Below are 26,489 nucleotides of genomic sequence, written 5' to 3' on the forward strand. Positions count from 1 at the left end.
AGAAAGCTGCAGTTTAAGCCTAAAACAACAGGATTCCATTAGTATTGAGCCAAAAATGTGGCATGAGAGAAAGTACTGTTGATGCACAATTGATATGAATTTGTTCCTATTGTTGAGGTTAACTTTTGTAACCAATATGCTGTTGTTATCAAGAATTGTAAAAATGTACAATATGCATATTCTTTTGGAAAGACCATTGAACCTGTCAAGAAATGTATCAAATGACACATAGTATGTTAAAGGGCCTTGTGATATTGACATTTCACGGTTAATGTCTGTAACTAGTCTTGGAACTTCTTATAGGACAAAGGAGATTCCAGTCATAATGTGCTGTGTGGAAAGGGAAACTGAGGCACGCCACCATTATGTTTTCATAGCTAAGTGCCAAGATGCCTACACTATGGGGAATGTGAATACCTACATTGACTCAGTGTTAATTAGATTCAAGACATTTGCCAAAGCTGGTATGGATACATTTACTATTTTCCTTAACTCTGGGCAAGGTCACATGACAGACATAGGAATCATGCTGCAAAAGCAGATCTGATCTGCTATGGTTCTTACCAAGTTTTACCTTAGGTTTATAAAACAGCGCAAGGATATTGTTATCTCTATGATAGACCTTGCAATTTTAGGCAAGCCTGGTTTTCATACACTTGTCCAGTTAATATTGGATTAGAACCTGTAATAACACAGGTTCTCTGAGTCTCTCATCAACAGCAGTTGGTACAATACTTAACCTTATGTACGTTTCTGACCATTTCATGAGCCACAAGGTGGCAGTCCTGTTGTACATAACTATTAAGCAAAGACATTACCAATGCTGCAAAAAGTTAAAAGGGCTATTGGATGCAGAGCTATGCTTAATGTTCTCTCAGGCTAGGTCTCCGCTGCAATGTTTTTATGCAAAACCCCATGGATCGTCCACACCTCAAGTGCGCCTTTGCGCAAGAAAATCAACAGTAATATGGCAGGAGAGGGTTTTTTTCCAGAGTAGGCAAACCTCCTTCTGCGAGGCATAACTCCTTTTTGCGCTACAGCTATTGCACAAAAAGGCAAGTATGGATGCTCACCAGGGGTTTCTTACGCAAGAGCTTTTTCCTATGGGAAAAAGCATAGGTGCTCTGATGGCCATTCTGTGAATGGCCATCAGAGCTTTCTTGCGCAAGAGCATCCATGCAGCATGGACGCTCTCTTGCGCAAAAGCATGTTTCTTTTGCGATGTGCTTTGAGATGTGGACGTGCTCTTGCGCAAGAAGTTTTTGCACAAAAACTGTTGCACAAAAGGCTTCTTGCGCAAGAAGCATGTAGTGTAGATGTAGCCCCAGAAGCTAGATAAAAGATTTTAAGTGGGTTAATCAGAGAAAATTGCTCATGATTAATTCCTATGAGGGAATTAATTTGGATATAGAACAAATTGTCCAAATGCTGACACAGAGTTTTTAAAAATAACAATTTTAATTCAGTTTCATTAGTCCTATACAAAATCAGTACAATTTCACTGTAATTTGTTACATGAAAAATACAAAGGTTTCAGAAAGCACTAAATAAGAGCAATATACTGCACTGTAAAATACTTTCCAGACAAAGTTCTCAAAATGCTTTATAAAATTAAGGGTCACACCTCCACCAAGAGGTCGTTTATCAGATACATACTATGAGGCAGTAATGTAGGTACAGAGAGTCTAAGTGACTTTCTCCAGGGTCACATTTCAAGTCCATTTCAGAAATGGAACAAAATCCAGGAATCTCCAAAGTTTTCTAACCACTGCACAATAACCCTGGCAATAGACATTATTAGAATACTCCTATTAATCTACTTTTTCTGCTACTACATGCTTTATGTTACATTTTAAAGAGCAATGTATGTAACTGAATCAGTATATTTTGGGAAACTGGATATTGAATATAGTGCAATCACACTTCTTACGTACATGGCCACAGATCATTTCTGTCACAATAGCGAAGCCTCTGTCAGGCTCTCTAAGCAGTTATATTTTCTGCTAGCTGCAGTCACATGTAAACCTCTTAGGACTTCCACTTTCCAGATGCTTTTCTTGAACAGACAAATTTAAACAAAATAAAATAAAAACCAGGCCCCTATCTTCTCACATTACTGTGGTGTTACTGCCCTGGAAGTTAGAGGGACAAGGTGGGTGAGGTAATATATTTTATTAGACCAACTTCTGCTGGTGTGAGAGACAAGCTTTTGAGCTTGACCCGAGGAAGGGTTTTGTTTGGCTCAAAAGCTTGTCTCTGGCACCAGCAGAAATTGGTCCAATAAAAGATTTTACCTCGCCCACCTGGTCTCTCTAGTATCCTGGGTTCAGCCGCACCGCTTCAAGAACGCCTCGTGCGAATCTGTAAATGCCACTGAAGTTAAAAGCGATGTACAAAGCCACTTTGCAGAATAGCCAGGGCAGCGGCAGGTGGCAAGGCTGGGCCCGGCTCTGCCAAAGCCCGCCCCCTATAGCCCGCCTGGGGGAGCAATTCGCCGCAGCCCAAGCGGGTAGCGCTGCACAGCCCAAGCATTGCTCTCGCGCCCCGCACAGGCAGGCGGGGGCGCCTCGACTCCTCTCCGTCCTCGCTCGCCCCGCCCGGTTGCAGCAGAGAACCCCATGCGCATGCGTCCTTTTCCGGCTACGGAAAAGCCGGAAGCGCGCGCAGCGCGACCCTCACGATACTTCCGGCGGCCGTTCTAGCCGGGGCCGTCTCTATGGCCACCGCGTTTTGCGATGTTTATTGTCGCGGGGACAGGCCCCAGGACCCGGAACAACAAAGAGCGAAAGCGACGGGGCGCGTAGCAACCGGGCCGCGCGCGGCGGAGCCGGGGACACTCAACCGCCGGCCCACGCGGTAACTGCGGCCGCCGCCGACCACCCGCGGCGCTGGCCGGGGCGGGTCCGGCGCTGGGGGCGGGCGCTGTGGGGCTGGGGCGCGGGGGCCGCTGGAGGGGGTAGCAGGGGGCAGGTGCCGGCTGCGGGGGGAAGGGGAGTGAGCGCCGGTCTGGGCAGCGCCGCTGGGTCCCGCGGCCCTTCCCCAGCCCCCGAGAGCGAGCGCTGAGCTCGCGGCCCCTCTGCCGCCGCCTCCCGCAGTAAAGGCGCCTCTGGCTCCTGTGGGAGTGGGGCGAGCAGGGCACGGCGGGCTCGGGCTCTCAGCCCTGCGGCGCTCCCACGTCAGCTGCCCGATGCGTCCCTGCTGGGGCAGAGATTCCGGCAGCGCCGAACGACGCCTGGTCCCTTCCCCTTGCCCCGGTCCCAGAAAGCTAGCGCGCTGCTAAAATAACGGTGTGTGCACCGAGCACAGCTCAGGCCGCCCCCCCCCCCCCCCATACCCTCAATGTCCCTTTCCAAGAGAAGGGGGAAGTGAGAAGGAGGAGAACGAGACACGAGCATTTTCCATGGGAAACACTGTTTCCTGGCAACCAGTGGAGGCTTCTCAAAATAGGAAAAGACTTAACTAATCTCTTCCTCCTCACCACCACCACCAAAAAAAAAAAAAAAAATTTTTTTTGTAAGTTCTTAAAGTAGGTTTTCTTGGTTAGTTTACCCCTTCATGACAGTGTGTTAAAATAGATAATCTAGTCCAGATGACCAGCACTGTGAAATGGAAGCTGTCAAATGATTTAGGCCTGACATCTGTGCTTTGTATTTTAACATGTATTTCTATGAAACGATTTTGGCTTAGTTTAAAAATAATAAATACTAAAAACATTACTTACTTTTTCTCCATTTATGTTGTGCATTTATATTCTGTGCTTCATTCAGTTGTCCCAAAACAAGAATCTAATTTTCTAAGAATCAGGTTTTTGGCTTTTTGTGGGTTTTTTGGTTTTTGTTTGGTTTGTGTGATGGTTTTGTTTTTTGATTCTCATGCCACAGCATAATCCAACCTAGACATTGCAACAATTACTGCAAAGGAATATTTAACACAACTTTTATAAAAAAAATTAATAAATCTATCTTTATACATTTCATGAAAATATTTGAATAAATGTTAGGCTTTATAAAGCCTACTTTCCCTCCAAAACCTAGATTTTTGGATCTAAAATTCCTGACCGCGTCTCTTAGAAAAATATAAATGAATGAAACATGTTAACAATTTTCTGCTTGTAAGTACTCTGTAAAAATTAATCTAGCAGCAGCTGTTTTCAGAGGCAGTGACTTTCCTAAACTGTGAATTTGTATAGAATCACTAGCTCAGAAGAGGAGATACTTTCTTGGCAGTGTATATAATAGGGATGTTAAAAAGCGGTTAATTAGGTAACCGTGTAACCACTGAAAATCTCAGGGGTTGTACATGAGGGACTCTGATGACTGTTAATCCGGCTCTTGGCACGTATCGGCCCCACTCCTATGGAGCCAGCTGCCGCTCCACGCTGAGGGCTCTGATACAAACACATTGAGAGAGAGATGATATGGTACAAACAAAATATTACTTTAGGCATTATGATGATCACCTCTGAGCAGAAACTTTTTTTCCCACTACCCAGCTTGATAGCGTGATGATTATGATATTGACAGACAAAATATGTATCTGGTATGCTAATGAAAGGGTGAGTTCTTCACAGGCTGCTTGTCAGTCATCTAAGTAGGAAACCACTGCATGATAACTCCATATGTGTGATAAACATATTACATGCACACACACACTCATACAAACATACACCATATCCAACAGACCACCAATCAGAAGAAAGGAAAGATTGTTTCAGCCTCCTCTTTTAAAGTTTGTTTTTAGTATGTCCAGGAATTGGACTCATGAACTGCCTTCTCGCTGAGGCTGTAGAAGCATTACACAAGTGCTAGAACACACTAGAATTCTCTTGAACTCCAGTGTTGGTGAGGGATTGAGGTTTCCTAAGATTTGAGAGCGGCATAACTTACTAGTTGGCTCCTGCTACAGAGCTAGAGGGTTAGGAAGTTTTTTTTATTTTTCCTTGTGGTAAGCTAACCTTTCCCCTTAAAAATAATTTAAAAAAGAGTGCTGTGAAGCCAACATCTGTATCCCTGAAGGCTTACTTTGGCCATGAATACTTTCTGCTGAATTCAGATGACTAGTTATGTTTAAAGGAACACCTCAGCATTTAGATTAAATAATGTCCAAGTAGAATCTAAGTCTTTGCTTACGAATGAAAATAAACAGATAGTAATCTATTACAGCTAAGGATGATAACAAGAGGGTAATTGACTAATTGTATAGTCAGTAGTTTGTATTGACTACAGGATTAGTCAATAAGGGGAGGTGCTCTGTCCCAGATTGTGCCATGTCCAGGAGCTACCCCCTCTGTGGCTCTGTAGTTTAAACGTAGTAGGAGACAGGCGTGCAGGCAGCCTGGCTCCTACTACGTTTAAACTGTGGAGCTGCAGCAGAGGTAGGTCCAGGCTTGCTGTGCCCCTGCATTTTAGATGTGCCTCCCCCCCCCACCACCTCCTGCACCACGGAGATAGTGTTGGGGGGAACCAGTTGCTGCTTTCCCCCGATTGCTACCTCTGATATAGAGGCAGCAAGGGGGGATATGGGGAAGTGAGTAGTGGACTTGACTAGTCACGTCCCTAATTACAACTTTATTTCTGTCTTGCAAAATAAGTGTTGTAGTTTTAATCATTTCATTGCATGGCTGTTGGTGTAATAGAATGACTGTGCCATTATTAGTTAGCCTATGAAGACCCTAGTTCTGCAGTCAGGTCTGTATGGATTAACTCTGTAACTTCACAGGGGTCTTTCCACACCGAATCAGTTTGCATGGGCAGAGGGCTGCTCCAACTTCCCCTTTCCCCGGGTCCACTGCGTTAGTGGTGGGCCTAGGAGCATTGCAGGCAGGGGCTGCTCTGGGTGTCCGGAGCAGTGCCTGTTCATGGTGGGCCCGGGGTGGGCTGCAGGCATGAGCTGCTCCAGCCAAGGCGGAGCAGTCCTTGCCTGTGGCAGTGGACCGCTCTAACCTGGCTGTGGTGAGAGGCACACCCCCTTTATTGGTTAGCGGGTTAAATAAGAAGTAAACTTCACATTTAAATGTTTAACCAATTACATGGGACTTTACATTCCTACTTTATTGGAGCCAAGATTTTACCTTACATGTCCTATACTCTTTTGGTACCATATTTGTGCTGTTTCCCAAATATGTATAATTTAAAGAACAGTTTATATATATATATATATACACACACACATACACATAAAACTAAATATAATTTTGCATTTTTCCTCTTGTTAAGATTGTTGATTTCTCCTTTTGTTAAAAAGGAATAACTATGAAACTGACTCTCTATTTGTCTTAAGCATGGTGGCTCACTATACTTCATTTCTACAGAATCTTTTCATTTTTCACAGTATGTGTTATACTAAAATGAATGTCTGAAGATTTTGTTTTAGTTTTCATCCCTTATTCTACTTCTTAGACTATTACTGAGACAATGACAGCTTCCTTCCTTCTCTCCCCTGCATTGATATCACAGAAGGGAATTCTTGTTTTAGTCAGTGTCAGGTCAATATGTAATGAAAGAGCTTGTCATTATGTATATGAACCAAAGGGTGAACAAGACCTCCAACTGTGAAATTCCTGACTCTTGTTCATACTCTGAAAAAACACTAAACTATTGTTAAATAGATTGTCCAACATGCAATTGTTAATGACAGGACTTCAATCAGTATTCTACATCTGAAGATGTTTACTGTGTAATAGGGATATAAGTGACTAGTAGACTGCCCGAAAAGTCTAGGCTTATCGGGTTGTCAAGTCACAACTTGACAAGTCACTCTCCCCTCCCCCCCCCCAGCCTTGCTGCCCCGTTTCAGAGGGGGCAGGCGAGCAGGAGCTGGTACTGGGGGAGCCAGCTTGAAAGCCGGTTCCCCCTAGCACCATCTCCACAGGGGGGCATGGGAGGCAGAGGAGCCAGAGGTGCAGCGGGGGAAACAGCATGAGCAGGAATTCAAGCAGTTCCCACTTTCCCCCAGGTTCTCCGCTGCACCTCTGCCTTTTAAATGTAGTAAGAGCCTCGGGCAGCTCAGATATTGCTTATATAACAAATGTCACTTTTTACCCAAATGACTGTCAAAAGCTATAGATTACTATTATAACGCTATAGTAAAAATTCATTTTCAGGGTTCCAGTTGAGAGAGACTTTTCTTCATCTGAATTTTCAGAGCACTGCTGATGAAAATAGGTGCATCACTGTTAAAATGTAAAACCTCAGCTTGCCAAAATCTGCACATTTTAAATTAGGGATGTCAGTGTCTAGTCGATTACATGATTAACTGATAAACCTGACATCAATGCGGGGATGGGAGGGCAGGCAGGAGCTGGTACATTCAGGAAGCAGCTTTTAAGCCAGCCCCCTGCAAGCACTGTCTCCTGCCTGTCTCCTCCCCTGTGTATAAATGTGTAACCACTAACATTTCCAGAGGTAACACGTTTACACAAATACCCAATAATTAACATCCCTAATTTAAATGGTACTTTATATTTTTGCGGATGAAATCATACAAATGGCCATAGTGGGTCAGACCAAAGGTCCATGTAGTCCAGTATCCTGTCTTCCACTGTCACCAGTGTCATGTGCCCTAGAGGGGAATGAAAAGAACATGTAAACTATCAAGTGATCTATTTCCAGTTGGTCATTCCCAGCCTCTGGTAAACAGGTACTAGACACAACATCCCTGCCCATCCTGCGTAAGAGCCATTGATGGACTTACCCTCTATGAATTCATCCAGTTCTTTTTTGAAGCCTGTTATAGTCTTGACTTTCCCAACATCCTCTCGCAAGGAGTTCCAGAGCTTGTGCATTGTGTGAAGAAATGGTATACTTGGATGATAGATTCTAAACCTAGTTAACTAATTAAATAAGCCATAAGGATTAGCCAAAATGAACTTTTTTTTCTAGTAACATCCAACATAGTAAATAGCTTAGGAATTTTCTTGTCAAATCACACTTGTACTAAAAAGACAGAGTCTTGAAGAATGATACATTGCAAATTGGATTATTTAAGTTACTAACCAGTTGATCCACTCAGCCATATCCACATCAATAAGCCATATCCACAGCCCAATAAGCAGTTTTCCTTCTTATGTTTCATTCTTGCAACTTCCTGGCATCATCATCTTGCACTGCTTACACTTGACACATTTTCTTTTCTTTTTTTTACCCAGGGAATTTCTTCAAAATATTTCCAGAAAATCTCTTACTCCCAGAAGCCATGACAGTTTTTCAGTGGCAAAAGTGTGGGAGAATATAGGAAGCTGTGTGTACTGAATAATGTCTTCCTTTTTCCTTCCAGTTCACTCCACTGTTTCTTCCTGTGTTGTCTTTTCCTATATATTCTCTCCATCTTTAACACAATATCTTAATTAACTTCTCCTCTGTGCTCAGCTATGGTTCACCACCACATAAGCACAGATCAAAAACGATCCTATCCAGCTTATGTCTTTCTTTGAACATGTTACGTTTTAGTCTGCTGAAAAACAAATTGAAAGCCTAGATCTTTCAAAAAAAACAAGAGCTGGTAGTTACGCTAGACAGACTAGAGCAGGGGTGGGCAATAATTTTTGACCGGGGCCAATTCAGAAATTTGTAAAGTGGCCCTGGGCTGCCCTGAAAGGGGCAGGGTCTCAGGTGGAAGGGGTGGGGCCAGGACACTTCCCTGTTTCCCCACCGTGATTGGTCTGGGAGCGAGGGAGCATTCAAAGACTTTGCCCCCCAGAAAGAACTTCAGCTTTTCTGAACAGCTAGCGGCTCCCTCTAGGTACCCGGGCCCCTGGCAGTGGGAGGAGACTTCATGTGCTCTCCCCTGCTGCCCCCAGGTCAATCAGGGCCTGGGGACAGTGAGCACATGAAGTCTCTTGCTCCCTGCCCCTGCCCTGCAAGGAAGTGCAGTGCTTAGTCAACCAACAGCTGAGCAGCAGCTGGTGGTTGACTTTATTGTTGAGCCCCTTGTAGGGTGGGAAGAGACTTCATGCACTGCCCCGGACCCCAAGCCCTGATTGGCCTGGGTTAGGGTTAGGGAGTGCACAAAGTCTTCTCCTGCCCTGCCCCCATCCTGCAAAGAACGTGAAGCACTTAGAAGCGCCACGCCCTTTGCAGGGCAGGAGGAGATTTCCTGTTCTTCCCACCCCAGGCCAGTCTTCTCCCGCCCTGCCAGGAGTGTGTAGCACTTAGAAGCGCTGCATGCTCCTTGCAGTGCGGGGGCAGGTTGGGAGGAGGTTTTACATGCTTATCCCCTCCTCCCCGCCCCTGTGCTCTGATTGGCCTGGGGGGCAGAGAGAGTGGCAAGGTCTTTGTGGGCCGGATCAACTTCTTGGTGGGCTGGATCTGGCCCGTGGAGGCCTTTTTGCCCACCCCTGGACTATAGCCATTAATTTATGTAATGAGACTGTAAGTGTAGGTTTAGCATGTTTGTGATTTTTAATTATAAGTGTTATTTTAAATGAGAAATATAGTATTTTATTGATGTATTTAAAAAAATTGATTTAAATTTAATCTGATTTTTGTTTTGGATTTCAAAAATTAATTGATTTTTATCCACCCTGATAATAGGGCATTAATAAGCTTGAGGATATGTATAATTCACAGTAGAAAAATATTAGTTACTGTTTTTCTTTTCCCTCAACGCCCTATATGATCTTCTGTTTTCTTCTGTGCTTTCTTCCTATTCCTCACTATTCTTTGCTTTTCCTTCGGTTCTTTTACTCTCCTTCCTCCCTCCCTCCCTCCCCCCCCGACCTCCTTTTTCTTCTGCCTGGCAAGCCAAGAGCTGTGCCATAACCTTTTAGATGTAGAGCTAGCTGCAGAGTAAAATAGTCAATGATACAAAACTCCCATTTCCATATTTAAAACACATCTGCATTTTCATATGTTATTATTATATGATGGTTGCTCCTTCTATTTTGTTATCCAGCTGGAGTCCTCCACTCAAGGCATGTCTGAGAAGATTTTTGATTGGAAGTTTTGGCAGAGTGCCATGTGGTAGGGGGGCCAAGAATGCATGGCAAATTAACATTAAAAGTGCTTAGATGGAAAAGTTGATACTAACAATCTTGGTTTCCCGCTTGCTTATTTCTGATCAATATTTTGGTCTTGTCTCTGTATTTTATCTAGCAAGGAAATGTATGTGGCAGTTTCTTGTCTCATGGCCTCCTGCTTTTTTGATTAAAATGAGTCCGAATAGAGAATTTATTTTAAGGCTGACTTCTTTTCTTTGATTGTACTCTTTGCTGTTTATTGCTTTAATTCTGGATGAGGTATTACTGGATTTTCAGTATATGTATCCACAGTGGTTTGATGTACTATGGCCAAGGCTTACAATGAGCAGTGCTTGTTGTTTTTAAAGTTACAGGCTAACACTGCTACTCCTCCACATTTTACCAGTCTGTCAAGGAGGTCACAGATTCTGTGATTGATTTTCATTACCACTGCAACTTCAGGACTTGGGTGGTCAGTCCTGAGTGGTGAGGCTGAGGCTCCCATGAATTCTTGTTTATTTCCTGCAACCTATATATAACTTTTACTAAAAAATAACTATGACAACTTCTTAACCTTAACTATGGCCTCCATCTCTTGAGTTGTGGTCTGCTTTAGCTTTTGAATCTTTCCTGCAAAAATCTTGCCCATTTTACCAACTCATAATTTTTCAAGACTTTTCCTAACAAGCAGTATTACAATTTTTACTTTGTTATACTGGTAAAAATTAAGAAAATAAATTGCTGAGCTCCAGTGAGACACCCTGGGTATCTGTATTGAAACTGAGAGCATGCTTCCAGCCCTGATAGACAGATATGTGCTAGCTTCACTTAAGCTAGAAAACTGTATAGCAGTGTAGATGATGTGGCACTGGTCAATCGCCTGAGTTCAGACATTCCTGATCCCCTGGGTCTGAGTTCAGTAGCTATTAGGGATGTTAAATATCGGTTTATTGAATAGTCGAGTAACCTCATGAATTCTTATTCGTTAGTTGACTATTCTATAGTCCCTGGGGACAGGGTGGGCAGCAGTGCGGGGTACCAGTCAGGAGCTAGTCTGCAAGGAGAGCCAGTTTAAAAACCAGTTCCTCTTGAGGACTGGCTGCTTGTCGCCCTCTGCTGCTGCCTCTGATAAAGAGGCAGCAGTATGGGGTCGCAGCAGTCCCTGTCTGTGGTGGGGGGTGTGTGAAATCCCAGACCCAGGGTGAACTGGAACTGAGCCAGGCTGCCTACCCACCTGGCTCCTAATACACTTCAAATGCAGAGCCACAGTGAGGATAGGTCCTGGACCCAGCATGAGCAAGAACTGAGCCGGGCTGCAGGCCAGCCTGCTAAAAAATTTACTGGTTGGGGGGAGGGGTGGAAGGGAAATGTGTGTAGTCCATAGCATTAACCTATAAGCTTTTGGTCATCATTTAATCGGATAATTGACTACACTATTACATCCCTAGTAGCTATCATGTTAAAAATAGAAGAAGAGATGTCCTTATGGTACTGGCTAGCTACCTGAGCTCAGATCTAAGGCGTTCTCAGATCTAAGGCATTAGGCATGCCTGGCCTCAGGTGGTTAGCCCATGCCACAGTGCACGCTGTTATTGTTAGCATACTAGCTCAAGCGGAACTAGCACATATCTGTCTACTGAGGCTAGAAGGCATGGTCCCAACTTTAGGGTAGATGTAACCTTGGATATATCCTCCTTCCCCTGCCTTCTCCCTGCTTAAAAAAATCCTACCCCAAAATCTAAAAACACCCCACAAAACCAACAGGGCTGACTTTCCTATTCAGTTTTAAGGAGGATGGGTGCATGCTGGTAAAAAAAATACTAAAACAGTTGAAGTTGTAATTGCATAGTTCTATTTGAATTTAATTGTGAATGGCAATATTGTGTTGAAATAATTGATTTTTAAAAAGCAAGTCTGAAGTGGGAAATGACAGTTCTGTGTATTACTAGTAGGGCACTTGAACCCCATGATGTTTCAGAGTTAGTTTATTTTAGTTATGTTGGACTGATTTTCACAAATGAGAAACTGAATAATTCTTAAGTATGACAGAAGTTGATCCAGTAAAAAAAAGTTACCTCACTCACCTTATCTAATGTGCCAGGGTGTGTTGTTTGTAGGGGAGAAGAGTTCTGAAATAGTTCCTCTCTTATGCCAGAAACTACTTTTAACCATTTAATGGTTAAATTTCTTTTTGTATTATAGTTCCACGTTATACTGAAACAGTGTTAAGAATATAATAGAATGACAGTGTAATCAGGTACCTCTGCTCACAATTCATTCATAGCATTGAGTACACACAGAAAAGCTAATATAAGAGGAAAATACTTTTCAAGTCAGTTTATTCTTTTATTTTACGCATGTTTAATATATACAGGCAGTCCCCGGGTTACATGGATCTGACTTACATTGGATCCCTACTTACAAACGGGGTGAGGCAACCCCGCACTAGGTGCTTCCCCCCAGCAGACTAGGGAGACGCGAAGCTAGTGCCCCTCCCCCCCCCCAGCAGACCAGGGAGATGCGGAGCGGCTTTTCTCAGGAGACACCTCAGCTTGAGAATAAAGGACTGAGGGAAGTGAGGTGTGGGAGAATAAAACAGCTCTGGAGAAATGTTTGGCTAGAGTTTCCCCTACAATATGTACCAGTTCCGACTTACATACAAATTCAACTTAAGAACAAACCTACAGTCCCTATCTTGTACGTAACCCGGGGACTGCCTGTACACAGTCTTTTAACACATGCATGTGTCTTACTATTTCAAAGGCAAATGAAAAGGCTTATAGTTCCAAAGCATAAACTTTGGAAAATATTTGATCCTTATTTTCATCTATGCTATCATTATTAGTTGAAACAGTCAAGAGAGAAACATTTTTCCTTATGTCTATATCTATCCTGCACTGACTTGAGGAAAGGTTACCAACACTCATAAGTGCATAAATCTTTTCCTTGGTGTCACAGAAATCCAAATACTTTTTTTGAATGAACAGCTTAGTATAATTAAGATTTCTTATTCTTTTAATTTTTTTGTTTTTACTTATCAGAAACTGTCATGAAAGAACTAATGATTTCACTGCATTAAAACTCATGTTTCAGTTTAGGTTACCTGTTTTCTGGTATGGAGGGTGAAAACCTGTAGTTAACACATCCCATAAATGAGTCAGAATGGCATAAAATATATTCTTCAGTTCCAGATTCTAAAACTATCTCAATTAAGGAACTAATTTACATGAAAGGGATGATTTTAGACAACTGTGTGACACAGTATTTTTAATTGCATTATTTTCTTTCTCAGAATGTGATCTTCATGGTGTGCTGGAGGGGAGTCTGAGTTTTCAACCACCCCAATGGATGCAGAGAGTGATGTTGCATTGGACATTTTAATCACAAACGTAGTGTGTGTTTTTAGAACAAGATGTCATTTAAACTTGAGAAAAATTGCATTAGAGGGAGCAAATGTGATCTACAAGCGTGATGTTGGGGTAAGGATTGTTAACATATCTCAAATGCCAAATTAGACTAGCTTTTATGCATGTTTATCAAAATAGAGCTCTATCAATATTTATACATCAGAGACAGTTGATAGTGTGAATTCTATAGTCAGTATAGCAGAACTGTGTTTAGAATAGCTGGATTCTCATCTCTTTGACTTCCAATTTCTTTCTTGTTCAGGCTTGCTGGGTTTGTGTCTGGTCATGGATACTAAATTTGAAAAGACAAATGTTGTAGTGCTTTGAAGGCATAAGAAAGTTTGTGAAATTAAATCAAATGCAGTTTTTCTGGTGCACACTAGGGATGTAATAGTGTTGTCGATTAACCGATAAGCAAAAGCTTATAGGATAATGCTATAGAGTACGTACATTTCACACACACACCCCACACACACACACACCCCACACACACACACACCAGCAGTAAAAAATTTTTAGCATGCTGGCCAGCAGCCTGGCTCAGTTTTGGCTCATGCTGGGTCCAGGACCTATCCCTGCTGTGGCTCTGCTTTTAAAGCGCATTAGGAGCTGGGTGGGCAGGAAGCCCAGCTCAGTTCCAGTTTGCACCTGGTCCGGGAGCTCAGACCACCCCACCACCTCCGGACAAGGGCTACTGCCACCCCACATTGCTGCCTCTGATAAAGAAGCAGCAGCATAGGGCAACAAGCAGCCATTCTGCAAGAGGAGTTTTTTTATACTGGTTCCCCTTGCAGACCAGTTCCCACCTGGCACCCTGCACTGCTGCTGGCCCTGCCTCCAGGGGCTATAGAATAGTCAACTAACCGATGAGAATTCATGAAGTTACTTGACTATTCAATTAACCAATATTTAACATCTCTAGTGCGCACTTGCCTTATATTAAACAAGGAGAAAATCTTGTTAGGTCATCTAGTCCATTGTTTCTCAAAACTTTTTGTTACCAGAGACTGGTTTGCTGCCTTCCTAAATTTTGTCAGGGAAATTTCAGGCAGTAGCAAGAAGGCTGCCACTAACGGGTGATCTAGTCCATCTTCCTGCCCATGCAGGGGTTAGTTGGATTGGCCAGAAAAATATCCATTCTGACATGCCAAAAACTTGTCTTGAATCTTATTTATATAACCCCGTATTGTGGTTGTGCACATAGATGTGCAGGAATAAAGCAAGATGGAGGTCACTGTCCTGAAAAGCTTAATCTAATGTGTACAATTAGCTTCCATATCTAGGTAAGGGGAACAGCTTGTTAGAAAGCTATTATGCAGTCTTTTGTTTGTTAAATCTGACTGGGTCAGCATGAGTGGTGGAGGGGAAGTGCATAAGTGATGGTCATTATTGAATGCTAGTCACAGAATGAGTTTGAGGTGCTATTTTGAAGCAAGATAGTGAGGTTGGTTTGAAAGACTGGGCAGCTTCACAGGTTAGAGGAGGAGAAAAACAGTGAGAAATCAAGGTCTAGCCAAGGAAGGGTGCTTGAGGAAGCAAAAGAAAATGGGGTCTGAAATTTGGAAAAACTGAAGTTGTGTAAAACTTTGCACATAAGACCAAGGAGTTTGTCTCCTTCACAAATTCAGTCAGTGGAAAGAGTCAGAGCAGTGACATCCTAATGATAGGAGATTATTTTAGCACAATGCTACTTGCCGTAAATATAGTTTGGTTTTTTTCAACAATTTCGGTTCATTTGAGCCACCAGGCAGCCAGTTACTTTAATACAGTACTTGCTTATTGGCTAAGATTTCAGGTTTATTTTGTTCTTATCAGGAGCTGATATTGATTTAACTTTTGAAGGCAAGTAAGGAACAGTCCTCTAGGCTATAATAGATTAGAAGAAATATTTTATTTGTATTACACTTGTTTTATCATTATGAAATTGCACATACACTAATACTTATTTTTCTTCCAATTCTTTCAGAAAGTATTAATGAAGCTTAGGAAACCTAGAATTACAGCGACAATTTGGTCCTCAGGAAAAGTTATTTGCACAGGAGCCACAAGGTGAATTTCCTCTTTTGTAGGAGAAGGAAAACATTGTTCCTGGATGAAACTCTTGTTCATGGCATTTGAAAATACCACTTATTTATCATGAAATCTACTGTAATATATATTATCAGCAGCTCTCATAACAACCACCTGTTCTAAAGGTTGCATGACTTTTATAGGCCATTATAAAGGCCTGTTTTCAGTTGCTGATAACTTTGCCAAACTTTAACAGCGGGCGGCAATTCTCTTTGCTGGATGTCTGTGTTGGCCTGAATTTTTTTTTAAATTTAAACTAAAACAGTTCACTCATTATTTCTGAGAATAACACTAGGGAAAATACACTGCTTTACCCAACTTAAAAAAAAAAAGTCTGACAACTTTTTCTTTGAATCTCTAGCATCTCCATGTTTTGGAGCAGGGACTTGAAACTGGAGTGTGGAGTAGAGGGGGTACTTTGTGGGCTAGGGAAGTGTTTTTTGCTGTCCCTGTGAAAATCCACCCAAATTTGGCCAAGTTCTAAAGCCTGGGGGAAAAAAATCTCCATTTGCTTCTTCGATTTAGCAGCTATATTCTCTGAAAAGTTGGTCTTCTCTTGGCATGCTGTGCCCAGAACTGAGCATGATTTTCCCTATAATTACAGCTCTGGGTTGCGCCATATCTGGATCCTGGCACCTGTCCGGGGAGCCTCTCTCTTTTGTGTTTTCCATGACCTTCTGCTTGGGACCAGGCAGTTGGAGCAGGTTGCCACCTGACTCCAATGCAGAGAGGACAAGGGACTGGATTGGGACAAAGAGCCAAGGGGTGGAGGAAAAGAGGGAGACTGAAATTGATGGTTGGTGAAAGGGAGGAGTGGAGTCTCAAATTTAGGGTCGGAGGGCACTGGGACTGGCTGGGCAAGGGGACTGAAATGAAACAGGGATCTGCAGACAAGTCTCCTTCAATACACAACCCTGATTTATCCCCAGAGCAGGTCTCTTCTGTGCACTGAATGAAGCAAGGATTCTGTGAAAAATATAGTATTGATCATGTAATTGTGGAAAACTATAATAGAATACAGTGGTTCCCAAATTTTTACTTAAGCAACCCATCAGCTGTATTTTGCCTTTTTAGGGGACACATCATTACTCACCCTAACTCCCTTTCATCACCTTCTCGACTCTCCAACTTCCTATTTCTTCTTCCAGCTCCCTGCTTAGCTCTCTCTAGCACCCATGCCCATGCTGTTGCCCCATCTGGCCCCTCTCTTCCTGTAGCTAGGTCACAATTGCTACCAAGTTGCTGACTGCCTGATATTGGCTTCAGCTACTTCCTCCATGCTGCTGCTGCTGCTGCCCAAATTCCTTTTTCAGGATAGTCATAATGCATGCACACAAGGGGGCTGATTTCATATGTACAGGCTACCTCAACATTGGCATGTCTTCAATTGATTGTGCATTTTCATGTTCTTTATAGTTTGTATGTGATTACATATGTAAGTATGTAAATGTGTATATGTATACGTGTTAAAATTTTAGTTCTGCTTCAGTAACTATTAGTAAAATGAGCTGCTTGTTATCTCTCTGTAAATTATAGTGAAGAAGAAGCTAAATTTGGTGCCAGAAGATTAGCTCGTAGTTTGCAGAAACTAGGTTTTCAGGTAATGATCTTCCTTCTGATAACCTTCTCTTTTAGGGTGAATAGTGGTATATGTTTATATTTCTGTTGATAGTTGGTATCCTGTTTGGACCTTTCAGAACTGATAGTTACAAATGCTATAACAATTTCACAACCAATATTTTCTCGCTCAGATTCTTATTGTGTGGCAACACAATAAGTTATCTTGAGATTGCATTTCTGTAAGTGTATTTAGGGCTCCCACATGATTGTTCAGCATCATGCTTGCTTATCAGCCAATGAACAGAAATTTGTTTCAAGAGGTTGGGTAAAGTAGTCACCTTCAAATATAGATATATATGTATAATATATGTGTGTGCATATGTCCTCTTTATACTCAATTTGCCCCATCCATTTGTAAAACATGCTGAATAACGTAAATAGAGTTGTCATATGAAAAGAAAAAAATTCCCAATGGATCTAGTTTTAGGATAGTCATTACGGTAAATAGTTCCTAATTGCTACAAGCTTGATTTTTTTCTTAATGTAAACTAAAGCAAGTAGCTATCGTCTAGTTAGTTAGACTGTGCACTGGGACCAGGATTTACTCCTTAGTTGACACACAAAAAATGGAACTCATCTTTGCCTGAACTTTAGTCAGTTACATCTACTAGTCAGCTGCAAAGTATTCTGCAGGAAGTGACTTAGACTTGGCTGGTAGAGCCATTCAGTTTGGTGTTTGTTCCTGGAGCAGAAGGGCATGTAATGATGTTTTAGAGCTAGTATGCAATCTGTTGCTCTAATTTTAATTAATTAAATCAACCATTACATGCCTGCTAGTAAATTTGATAGACATCAGAGTGATGATTTGAAAGTAAGAATGGCCTCCTTCCAAGGCTATTCAGCATATAAAATGGCCACCAAATTTTGGGGGGGAGACAATCAATACACAGCAACTCTTTGTATCCTAAGTGCATGAAATCAAATTGAAAAACTGAGTCACATGGCTATAAAATATTAGCTATCATGTAAAAGTGATAATGGTGGAGCAGAATGTTGAATTAAGTCAGATAAAATATATGTTTATGTAAAGCTTTAGTGATGGGTTTATAGGAAATAAACACGTTTACGTACAGAAACAGATTAATATGGTTGAGTTTTATTTAAAGAGTGACCATTATAGGCAGAACACATGTTGATGTATAAATTAATACTGCACAAGCATTTCCATTCTAAGGGGTCATTTTCATCTGCTTGTAATTTAACTGTTCAAACTGAAATTTGGTAGGCTTATTCTCTGAATATATTTTATTTAATGTTTGAACAAAAATGGTTCTTCATTTTGTATTAAGAGTTTCAGGAAAATCTCTCACTATTGCATTGGCTTTCTGAACTGTGAGAGAAACTGTTAAATAAAATAACAAAAAGCTGTTAATATGAGCAAGCTATGTAATACCTCAGTAGGTTCTAGTAACATTGAAAACCAGACTTTCCCTATGTCATTTATTTTGGTATTTCATTAATAATTAGTTTAGTTAATTTTTAACTTAGTTGCAAGTGCTTATTACAATATTATAGACCATACATATTCATTCTAAATGTAATTGAGTCTACACAAAAAAGCAGTTGTGTTTATTTTTTGCTAGACTAATTATTGGATTACAAATATAGTTCTGAACTAAATTAGGTATTTTAAAATTTACCCTAATTCTGTTTGGATTTCTTCTCTTAGCAACTTTGTGTTTAACATGCTGGGTTTTATTGGTTGAAATAATCAAATTTATTCTTGTTCTCTTTTTCTCTCCAAAAGGTAATTTTCACAGATTTTAAGGTTGTCAATGTTTTAGCAGTGTGCAACATGCCCTTTGAAATCAGATTGCCAGAATTTACGAAGAATAATAGACCTCATGCTAGGTACAGTAGGTCTTAAGAAAACTCTAATCTTTTGCTTCAATTTTTCAGCTTTTTATTGGCAAATATAGAAGTACCTTTGACAATCTTTTCTGTTTTCTAGTTATGAACCGGAGCTTCATCCTGCAGTGTGTTACAGAATAAAACCTCTCAGAGCTACCTTACAGATTTTTTCAACAGGAAGTATCACAGTAACGGGTACTTTATGATGCCAAAATAAATATTTAAGTTACTTTCTTTCATGAGAGTTCAGTTAGACTTTCAAAGCAACAGAGAGACAGGCATGTCAGATTTCATTTGTACTTAATGCTGCCAGATAATTTGTCTTTCAGTGAAAGTGCCTGAATAGCTGTGGGAGAATGTAATACTCCCAGCAGATCAAATATGTTTGTTGTATACAAGTGGTGTAATCAGTTTCTGGGAAGATGAGGCATAGAAGAAAACTGAGTTTATATTCCAGAAACACGGGATATTTGCTTGTTTAATTAAGGATTCTAAAACTTTAACCTGCTCATTTTTCTTCTGTATGGTCCCATAAACTACTGCTGTTCTAGCAACAATTCCTATCACAGGCATGCACCTTGCTCCTAGAGAGGCACAGTCAGTATAAAATGGCAACATAATCCTAGTGGGTGTTAGAGAGTGCTCTGTTTCAGGTTTTGGTTCTAGTCTATCTCATATTTTGGTAATCTTCTTCCTGCCCCTGGTTGAATGGAATATTACACACAACCTTGGCTAGAAACTTAAAATGAAATAAACAACTAAAATACTTGTGGTGAAACCAGCCATCTAAAGGATTTCCTTAGTTATTGGAACTTTTATATTGACTTTAGTTCTGAAATTTAAAAAAAAATCTTGGAAGCTGTATGCTGCCTTTCTCCTTCCCATCTATTTCTACTTGAAATTCTCTGCTCCATATCTCAGGAATGTTTTTACTATGTTTTCCAGATGTGCAGAAACATCAGCTGAGAGCACACACACCTGTTAAAATGGGGCAGGGGAGGAATGAATTAAAGATGCAAAAACTGAGGGAAATAGAGCTTTGATACACATGAGGTGGAATACTAAATTTCTTTTGATTGGAAATGATAGATAAGATACTGGTATTTAAAATCATGCTTAGGGACACTTGTATTAGGGGGAATTATGGGATCCATACAAATATCTAACATTTTATATAATATAGTTCTTTTAATTGCAGTCATTACAACTAAACCCCACAAACATCCAAAATAGAAATCTACCCAAAATGTAAATGTTCCAGCAAGATAGCCTGAACTAGTGACAGCCAAACATAGAGAAAAATGACTTTTCAAATAAATGGGAAGCTTTAATGTTCCCAGAAGTGTAGCCAACTTATTGAACAATGATTTAACTTTTGTATTTGATAACAAGGAACCTCTGTTAAAAATCAGGAGAAATACTTTCTGTTAAAAAATGCGGGGGTGGGGAGAGCTGCAGGTTAGATGTAGAGAGAAAAAGAAATGAAGAAGCTTGAGGAAGAGTCATAAACTCCAGCTTTCCTTCCCCTAAAATGAGTACTGGGTTTCTGCAACTTTTCTCTTCTCTTTCTGAGCTAATCTCCACAATCCTCTGTCTTGCTGTGTAGGATCCCTTCCAGGACTTCAGCTTTGGGAGGATCACTATTGTCCTTGCAAGACCCATTTACCTACTTACGCTGTTTCTGCTTTTCACAGCCTGTTGGATATTACTGGGCATTGCTTTCTAGGGGTGTGTTTACACAGCACCCTAAACTCGAAATAAGATGCGCAATTTGAGCTAAGCAAATTGCATATCTTAACTCGAATCTATTTTGAAATATGCAATTTTGAAATTTTGCGCCTCTACATAGCGCCAAATTTAAAAATAACAAGCTATTTCGAGCCCTCTTATATCCCTCGTGCAACAAGGTTTACCGGGATGGCGAAATAGCAAGCCTGTTATTTTGAAAAATATTTCTGGTGTTCCAAAATAGCCATGCAGTGTAGACATATCCTAGAACTTCATATTTCTATAGTAGCTGACAAATTGAAATGAGTTGCAGTGCATTCAGTAGTGCCTGCCTGGAAAGCAGAGCATGTAGACTGATCGGCCTTGTATAATCCTCACAGAGTTTGAAATAGGAGAAGGACCCCTCTTCCTCATGTATTTTCTTATTTTCATAAATGTGCAAAAAAGCACTAAAGTTATATTTCCTGAAATTTGTACATAAATAGGATATGCAAAGATTTGTGATCACTTTAAAGATCACTACTTCAAAAAGAAACATCTGAAATCCTCTTGTCTTTGCTGATGAAACCATTATTTCATCAAGTCTGGTATCCTGTCTCTGGCCATGGCCAATAGCTCATGTTTCACAGGAATGCAGAAAATCCTCCCCAAATTCGCTCAGCCAAACTGGTAATGTTATCCATGCAGCAGGGAAGGGCCCCAGCAGTAATCAGTTTATGCCATGAAACATGTGACTTGATTACCCTTGCTCTAGTTTTCATTTATGCAATTGTTTATGGTCTTAAAATTATGCAGGTCATTATATATTGTGCTATGATATTTGATATTGACTTTGAGAGGCAATGAATACAAGTTCTCTGAAATATTATTGTATTTATCTTTTTTTGCCTAAAATACTGACTATTTTTATTGGGTGTACGTCTACACTGCATGGCTATTTATGGATACTTCAGTGTCTACACAAGCTGCCCGTTATTTCAAAATATTTTTCAAAATAACGAGCACACTATTTCGCCATCCTACTAAACCTGATTGCACGAGGGTTAACGGATGGCTGTGTAGACGTGCCAAATTCAAAATAAGCCATTTCAAAATAGATTTGAGATAAGATATGCAGTTTGGGTACAGGAAGGAGCTCTGAGCTGGTGCAGAGTATTAGGATGCAGCAGGATGAGAGGTGTGTGGTTTAGGAGGAAGTTTAATATAGGAGGGTGCTCTGGTCTGGGGCAGGGAATTGGGGTATGCAGGGCCTGAGAGGGAATTTAGGTGCAAGAGGGCATTCTGACCTGGAGCAGGGGATTGAGGTGTGGGAGGGAGTGTGAGGTGCAGTCTCTGTCCAGGAGGTGCTTACCACAGGTAAGAACCTCCTCTCACCCCTGACAGGGATGCCTTGTGTAAGTGCCACTGCTGGACTTTTAGAAGATTGTAAGAGGATGGCCAAAGAGCCTCATATGGTGTTATAGCCACAATTGCCAGGAATCATGGCAGGTCAGACAAAAATGTTATACAGATCAGATGTGGCCCATGGGCTGAATTTTGCACACCCTTGGTTCAGATGATAACCTGAGAATGCTCCACATTTGAGGCAATAACCAGATCTTGGGCTAAAGATTTTGTCTTGAGATTGATGGCAGAGGTATTCAATAAACCAAATTACAAAGTTACAGGCTCATCAGGTTGTACTGAGCTGTCTAATTTTGTTTGAAAGACCTAGTTTAAAATCTGTCACTTACAAATAGTTTCCTTTGTTAGCTCAATGAAATGAGAAATTGAAATGATCATCATTTGCGGTGGGTATACAAGTTCTGGAGAACAGTAGTAAATCAGAAGGCATATGGTATGCTTACTAGCCCCCATCTTTTTCAGGATTCTTATATTCCAGTGTACTAGAAGGTAGGGATGTTAGCATATAGTTGTGTAAACAGGTAACAGAGAAGCCTAGGTTTTTGGTAAATCCAAATGACTACACACACTCTTCTCCCTTGGTGCCTCTGTATCAGAGGTGGGAGGCGGATGCTGGAGCCGGTTTTTAAGCAGCCTCTCCACGAGCAACGGAGCCTGTGGAGCTGCCTCTGATAGAGAGGCAGCAGCATGAACGGGGTGGGGGGCAGGCAAAAGCTGGTATACATGGGAAGCTGGCTTTCAAGCTGGATCCCCATGTGTGCTAGCTCTGCGGAGCCCCCTACCTCTCCCCTTGCTGCCTCCAACAGAGGCAGCGGGAGGGGTGGCCAGCTGGGAGCTGGTGCTTGTGGGGCTCTGTAGAGCCATATCTTCTCCCTCCTCCCCTGCTGTGCTGCTGTATCAGAGGCAGCAGCGCAGGGGTGAGGCAGGTGGGACACTGGCGGACAGACGCTATTGCCTCTCCACACAGCTGCTTCTGTATCAGAGGCAGTAGTGCCTGATGGCAGGGGGCTCCCCAGGAGTGGGGCTGGGAGTGCACTGGCTGCTGGCCCTGCCCCTGGGGACTATCAAATAATTGTGTAACTGATAAGATTTGGTGCAGTTACACGATTATTCAATTACATTCTATCTAACATCCCTAGTAGAGAGTATATAATTTTTATAAGTAGTTTGTAGTTATTAATTTCTAATCTAGTCAATAACCAGTTTAAATGTCATTTTAGGCTCTAGGAGCTGCATATTATTTTCTTCCTCTAAGTACATAGCAGCTTTCTTGAATATGAAAAGAGGGGTGTCTATATTGTAATGTTGTTAGCTAATATATTCTGAATGTTTTTTGAGATATCGTTACATTCTTGCTTTTTAAATGCCCTGACTGTTTCCTCTCTCTTCTCTCCATTTATTAAATGTCTCAGGGCCAAACGTTAAGGCTGTTGCCAGTGCTGTGGAACAGATTTACCCATTCGTGTTTGAAAGCAGGAAAGAAATTTTATAATTCACCACTTAATGGTTAGGTTCCCTAACCAAGCACCTTTAAAGACTGCTGCACATTGGACTAAATGCAAAAAGGAAAACTGGACCAACGGTAGCTGAGGAAATACAGACTCTTTTACTTGTTCATGGCCACAGTGTAAACTCCAGTCCCTTTGGATTTTATTTTGAACAGTGCTGTATTGTAAAAACGGAAGTTTACAAAATATGAAATTGCTGCTTTTAAAAAGACATTCTATTTATTTTTGCAGTAATTTCTGTGTATTCATAAGCAGACCTGTCACGATGTGCACTACCTTTCAAACATTTTTTTTTTAGTTTGAGCTTGTGTTTTATTTGTGAATAGTCTTTTACATTTTTGTATGATGAATATTGGGCACCAAAGAAGCTGTAAAAGTTATCTTTTTCACTTGATGAATGTGCACAAATAAAAATTTGGAAAATAGCTCTCTTAATACTGTTGTTATATTCCTTTCCCCTTTTTCTATTACCATTAAAATTGTATAGTTGTGAATTAATTTGGAAATAATGTAAGTATAGTTTTTGCTGATACTTTTGTTCCTACTTTAGTGTGTGTGAGAGTGTGAGTGAAGTAATATGCAGAGGGCTAGACTGAAATCAGTGGTAGATGCATATAGTATATCAGAGGGCAGAATTTGGTTTGCTATATTCTTAGTTCTTTTAACTGAATGCCAGATTTTAACTGTTTTCTTGCTGTCATGTTGGAGAGACTATGCTTTTAAGCATGATGGCCTGCACTGCTGAGCTTTCATCTTTAGGTGATCGAGACAGCTTACTTCTGAAGAAGCCTCAGTAGAAAAATGAATGGCCCTTAAATATTGGCTGGGCATGAAAAAGGAGCCATCTTGTGAACTGATGACTGACCATGAAGAAAGATCATCATCTTGAAGCAAAAGCAATGTAATTACCATGCTAATCCAGTTCTAGGCTATATCTGAAGGACTAAATCCTATGTCTTATTGGTACTGTATAATAGTATTACCCTGACAAGAACTTCAGCAAGCTGCAAAGCTTGGCTTTTGGTATCTAATTTCATTAGTATTAATTTTGGACTTGGAAACCAGTATTTATCCTCTTAATACGTGCACATATGGAACATAGGAAGGTTGCATACTTAAAATAAACAAAAATGTTACTTTTAAAAGCTACAATAAATATGTATAAATGTATATATGTCTATTTTCCCCTGTCTGAACCTTGAGAAATCAACATAAAGTGCACATTTGGTGCTGCAGGTAGTGTACAACCTTAACATGAGTCAGAAAAAATACTGTGAACTTCTATAGTACACTAAGTACATGAATGTGAAACAAAAGTAGAGCACCCTAAAGGAAGCATAGCAACCTCTCCTTTATCCTACATGTGGAGAGGAAATGCAAAGAGTTGGAAACATCCACTTATGTGGAAATGGTAAAGGAAGGGAAACAAACATTAAATACACAGTCAAGATTGCTAGAGGAAAAGAATAACCAGTACTCAAGACCGAATAGATTACTCGTAGCCTAAGGCATTATAGTGGTAACAGCAAAGGTGGTATGTGAGCATAGAGAGCATGTCTATCTTTATAAATGCAGGAAATTAAATAGTCTAAAAGTCACTGACATTTTAAAACTGTATCTTTATGAAAATGAAAAAAAGTCTGTAGGGATATTGATTAAAAGGTAGTTAAAGGAATACTTGCAAACACAAATGGACATGTTTGCAGAATATCATGGATTCAAGGGTGTTCTGAACCAGGGCAATTATTTGAAAAATCAGAGAATGAGATAAGGGGGAAGCAAATGTGGAAGCCAATTGTGTCCATTACTGTTGAACAAATGTGCCTAATAAAATTATGTATCATCTAAGTATTTTATTGAATTTATAATACCAAGAAATTAAGCAGCTATGTATCTATCTAAACTACTTATCAAGTTCCTAGTATTTGGGTGCTTCACAGTTCTTATTTATCTTCACAGTGCACTTCTCTCTCTTGGAGGTAGTTATCTACCTCTTACAAATAAAGAGACTTACATATGTAATGCTTTAGGCACCAAAATCTAATATGCAAGTGCCACTGATACTCACAAAACTGCTGCTCCCTAACACTATAGTTGCTTAAGATCCCATAGGTACCTAAAGTTGTGTTAGTTTGAATGTATAGAGCTGTCTTGTTGCCATGTCCCCCTTTAATGAACTGATGGGGGCAACACACCCAAGCCTCAGGAGAATACTCAAGTTTTTCACTCATCTCATCTGTGGCGCCCATTAGCCATGCTCAGAGCATTGCTAGCCCCCATAAAACAGCTGGGACTCAACAACTTGTGAATTTGTGTGTCCCTGCTCAAATACCCAATAACCTAGTAATTGGTGTACTTACCTGAAGGGTGTGGGAGGGACTAGATTTAAATCCCCACTTTGCCTGATTTGGAGCAAAGATTTCAACCCAGGTTAACCAAATCCTAAGTGAGAACCCAAACTAGCTTTTTAGTATTTGGGGTAGATTTCTCTCATATCTCCTGTTACCCATGTAAGTACCATAACCATAGGGCTATAAAAAAAATCAGTCTCTTGTGTTTTATTTCCTTGTGGCTAATTATTTCCAAAGCGGAACAGCTGCAACAGAAGAGAGACCCATATCAGAATTCCCCATAATATGGTGGTCAGCACCCTTGCCTGCAGTCAGGAGACCTGGGTTCAAGTTCCTGTTCTATAGCAGGACAGGTAATGCTATATCAACAAGGCTATTGGCTATAGGAGTGAGGAGGATTTTTGTGAGAAAGGGCTCACTTTGCCTACATGCTTAATGCCAGACAAAGGGTTGCAGGTTCAAATCTCAAGTGCAGATTAGTTGCCTCACTACAACCTATCACTCAGGGACCTCAGGCCTGCATCAATAGGTGTTAGTACTGGAGTAAGTTGGCTGGTGCAGGGGCATTAGCCTCACACCTTTCCTCTGCATTTTG

The 26,489-nt window shown here is 41.0% G+C and overlaps 1 protein-coding gene across 1 annotated transcript; it reads left to right on the top strand.

Moving 5' to 3' along the window:
- The first annotated feature begins 2,657 nt into the window (after positions 1-2,657).
- On the top strand, positions 2,658-24,713 carry TBPL1 (TATA-box binding protein like 1). The gene is made up of 7 exons (XM_075924217.1): positions 2,658-2,856; positions 13,248-13,434; positions 15,329-15,411; positions 16,969-17,032; positions 18,800-18,903; positions 19,004-19,098; positions 23,448-24,713. The coding sequence occupies exons 2-7, from the start codon at positions 13,300-13,302 to the stop codon at positions 23,525-23,527; spliced, it is 561 nt and encodes a 186-aa protein (XP_075780332.1). The 5' UTR covers positions 2,658-2,856; positions 13,248-13,299; the 3' UTR covers positions 23,528-24,713.
- Positions 24,714-26,489: the final 1,776 nt, after the last annotated feature.

Source organism: Pelodiscus sinensis, chromosome 3 (assembly GCF_049634645.1).
Source record: "Pelodiscus sinensis isolate JC-2024 chromosome 3, ASM4963464v1, whole genome shotgun sequence".
Taxonomy (NCBI): Eukaryota; Metazoa; Chordata; order Testudines; family Trionychidae; genus Pelodiscus; species Pelodiscus sinensis.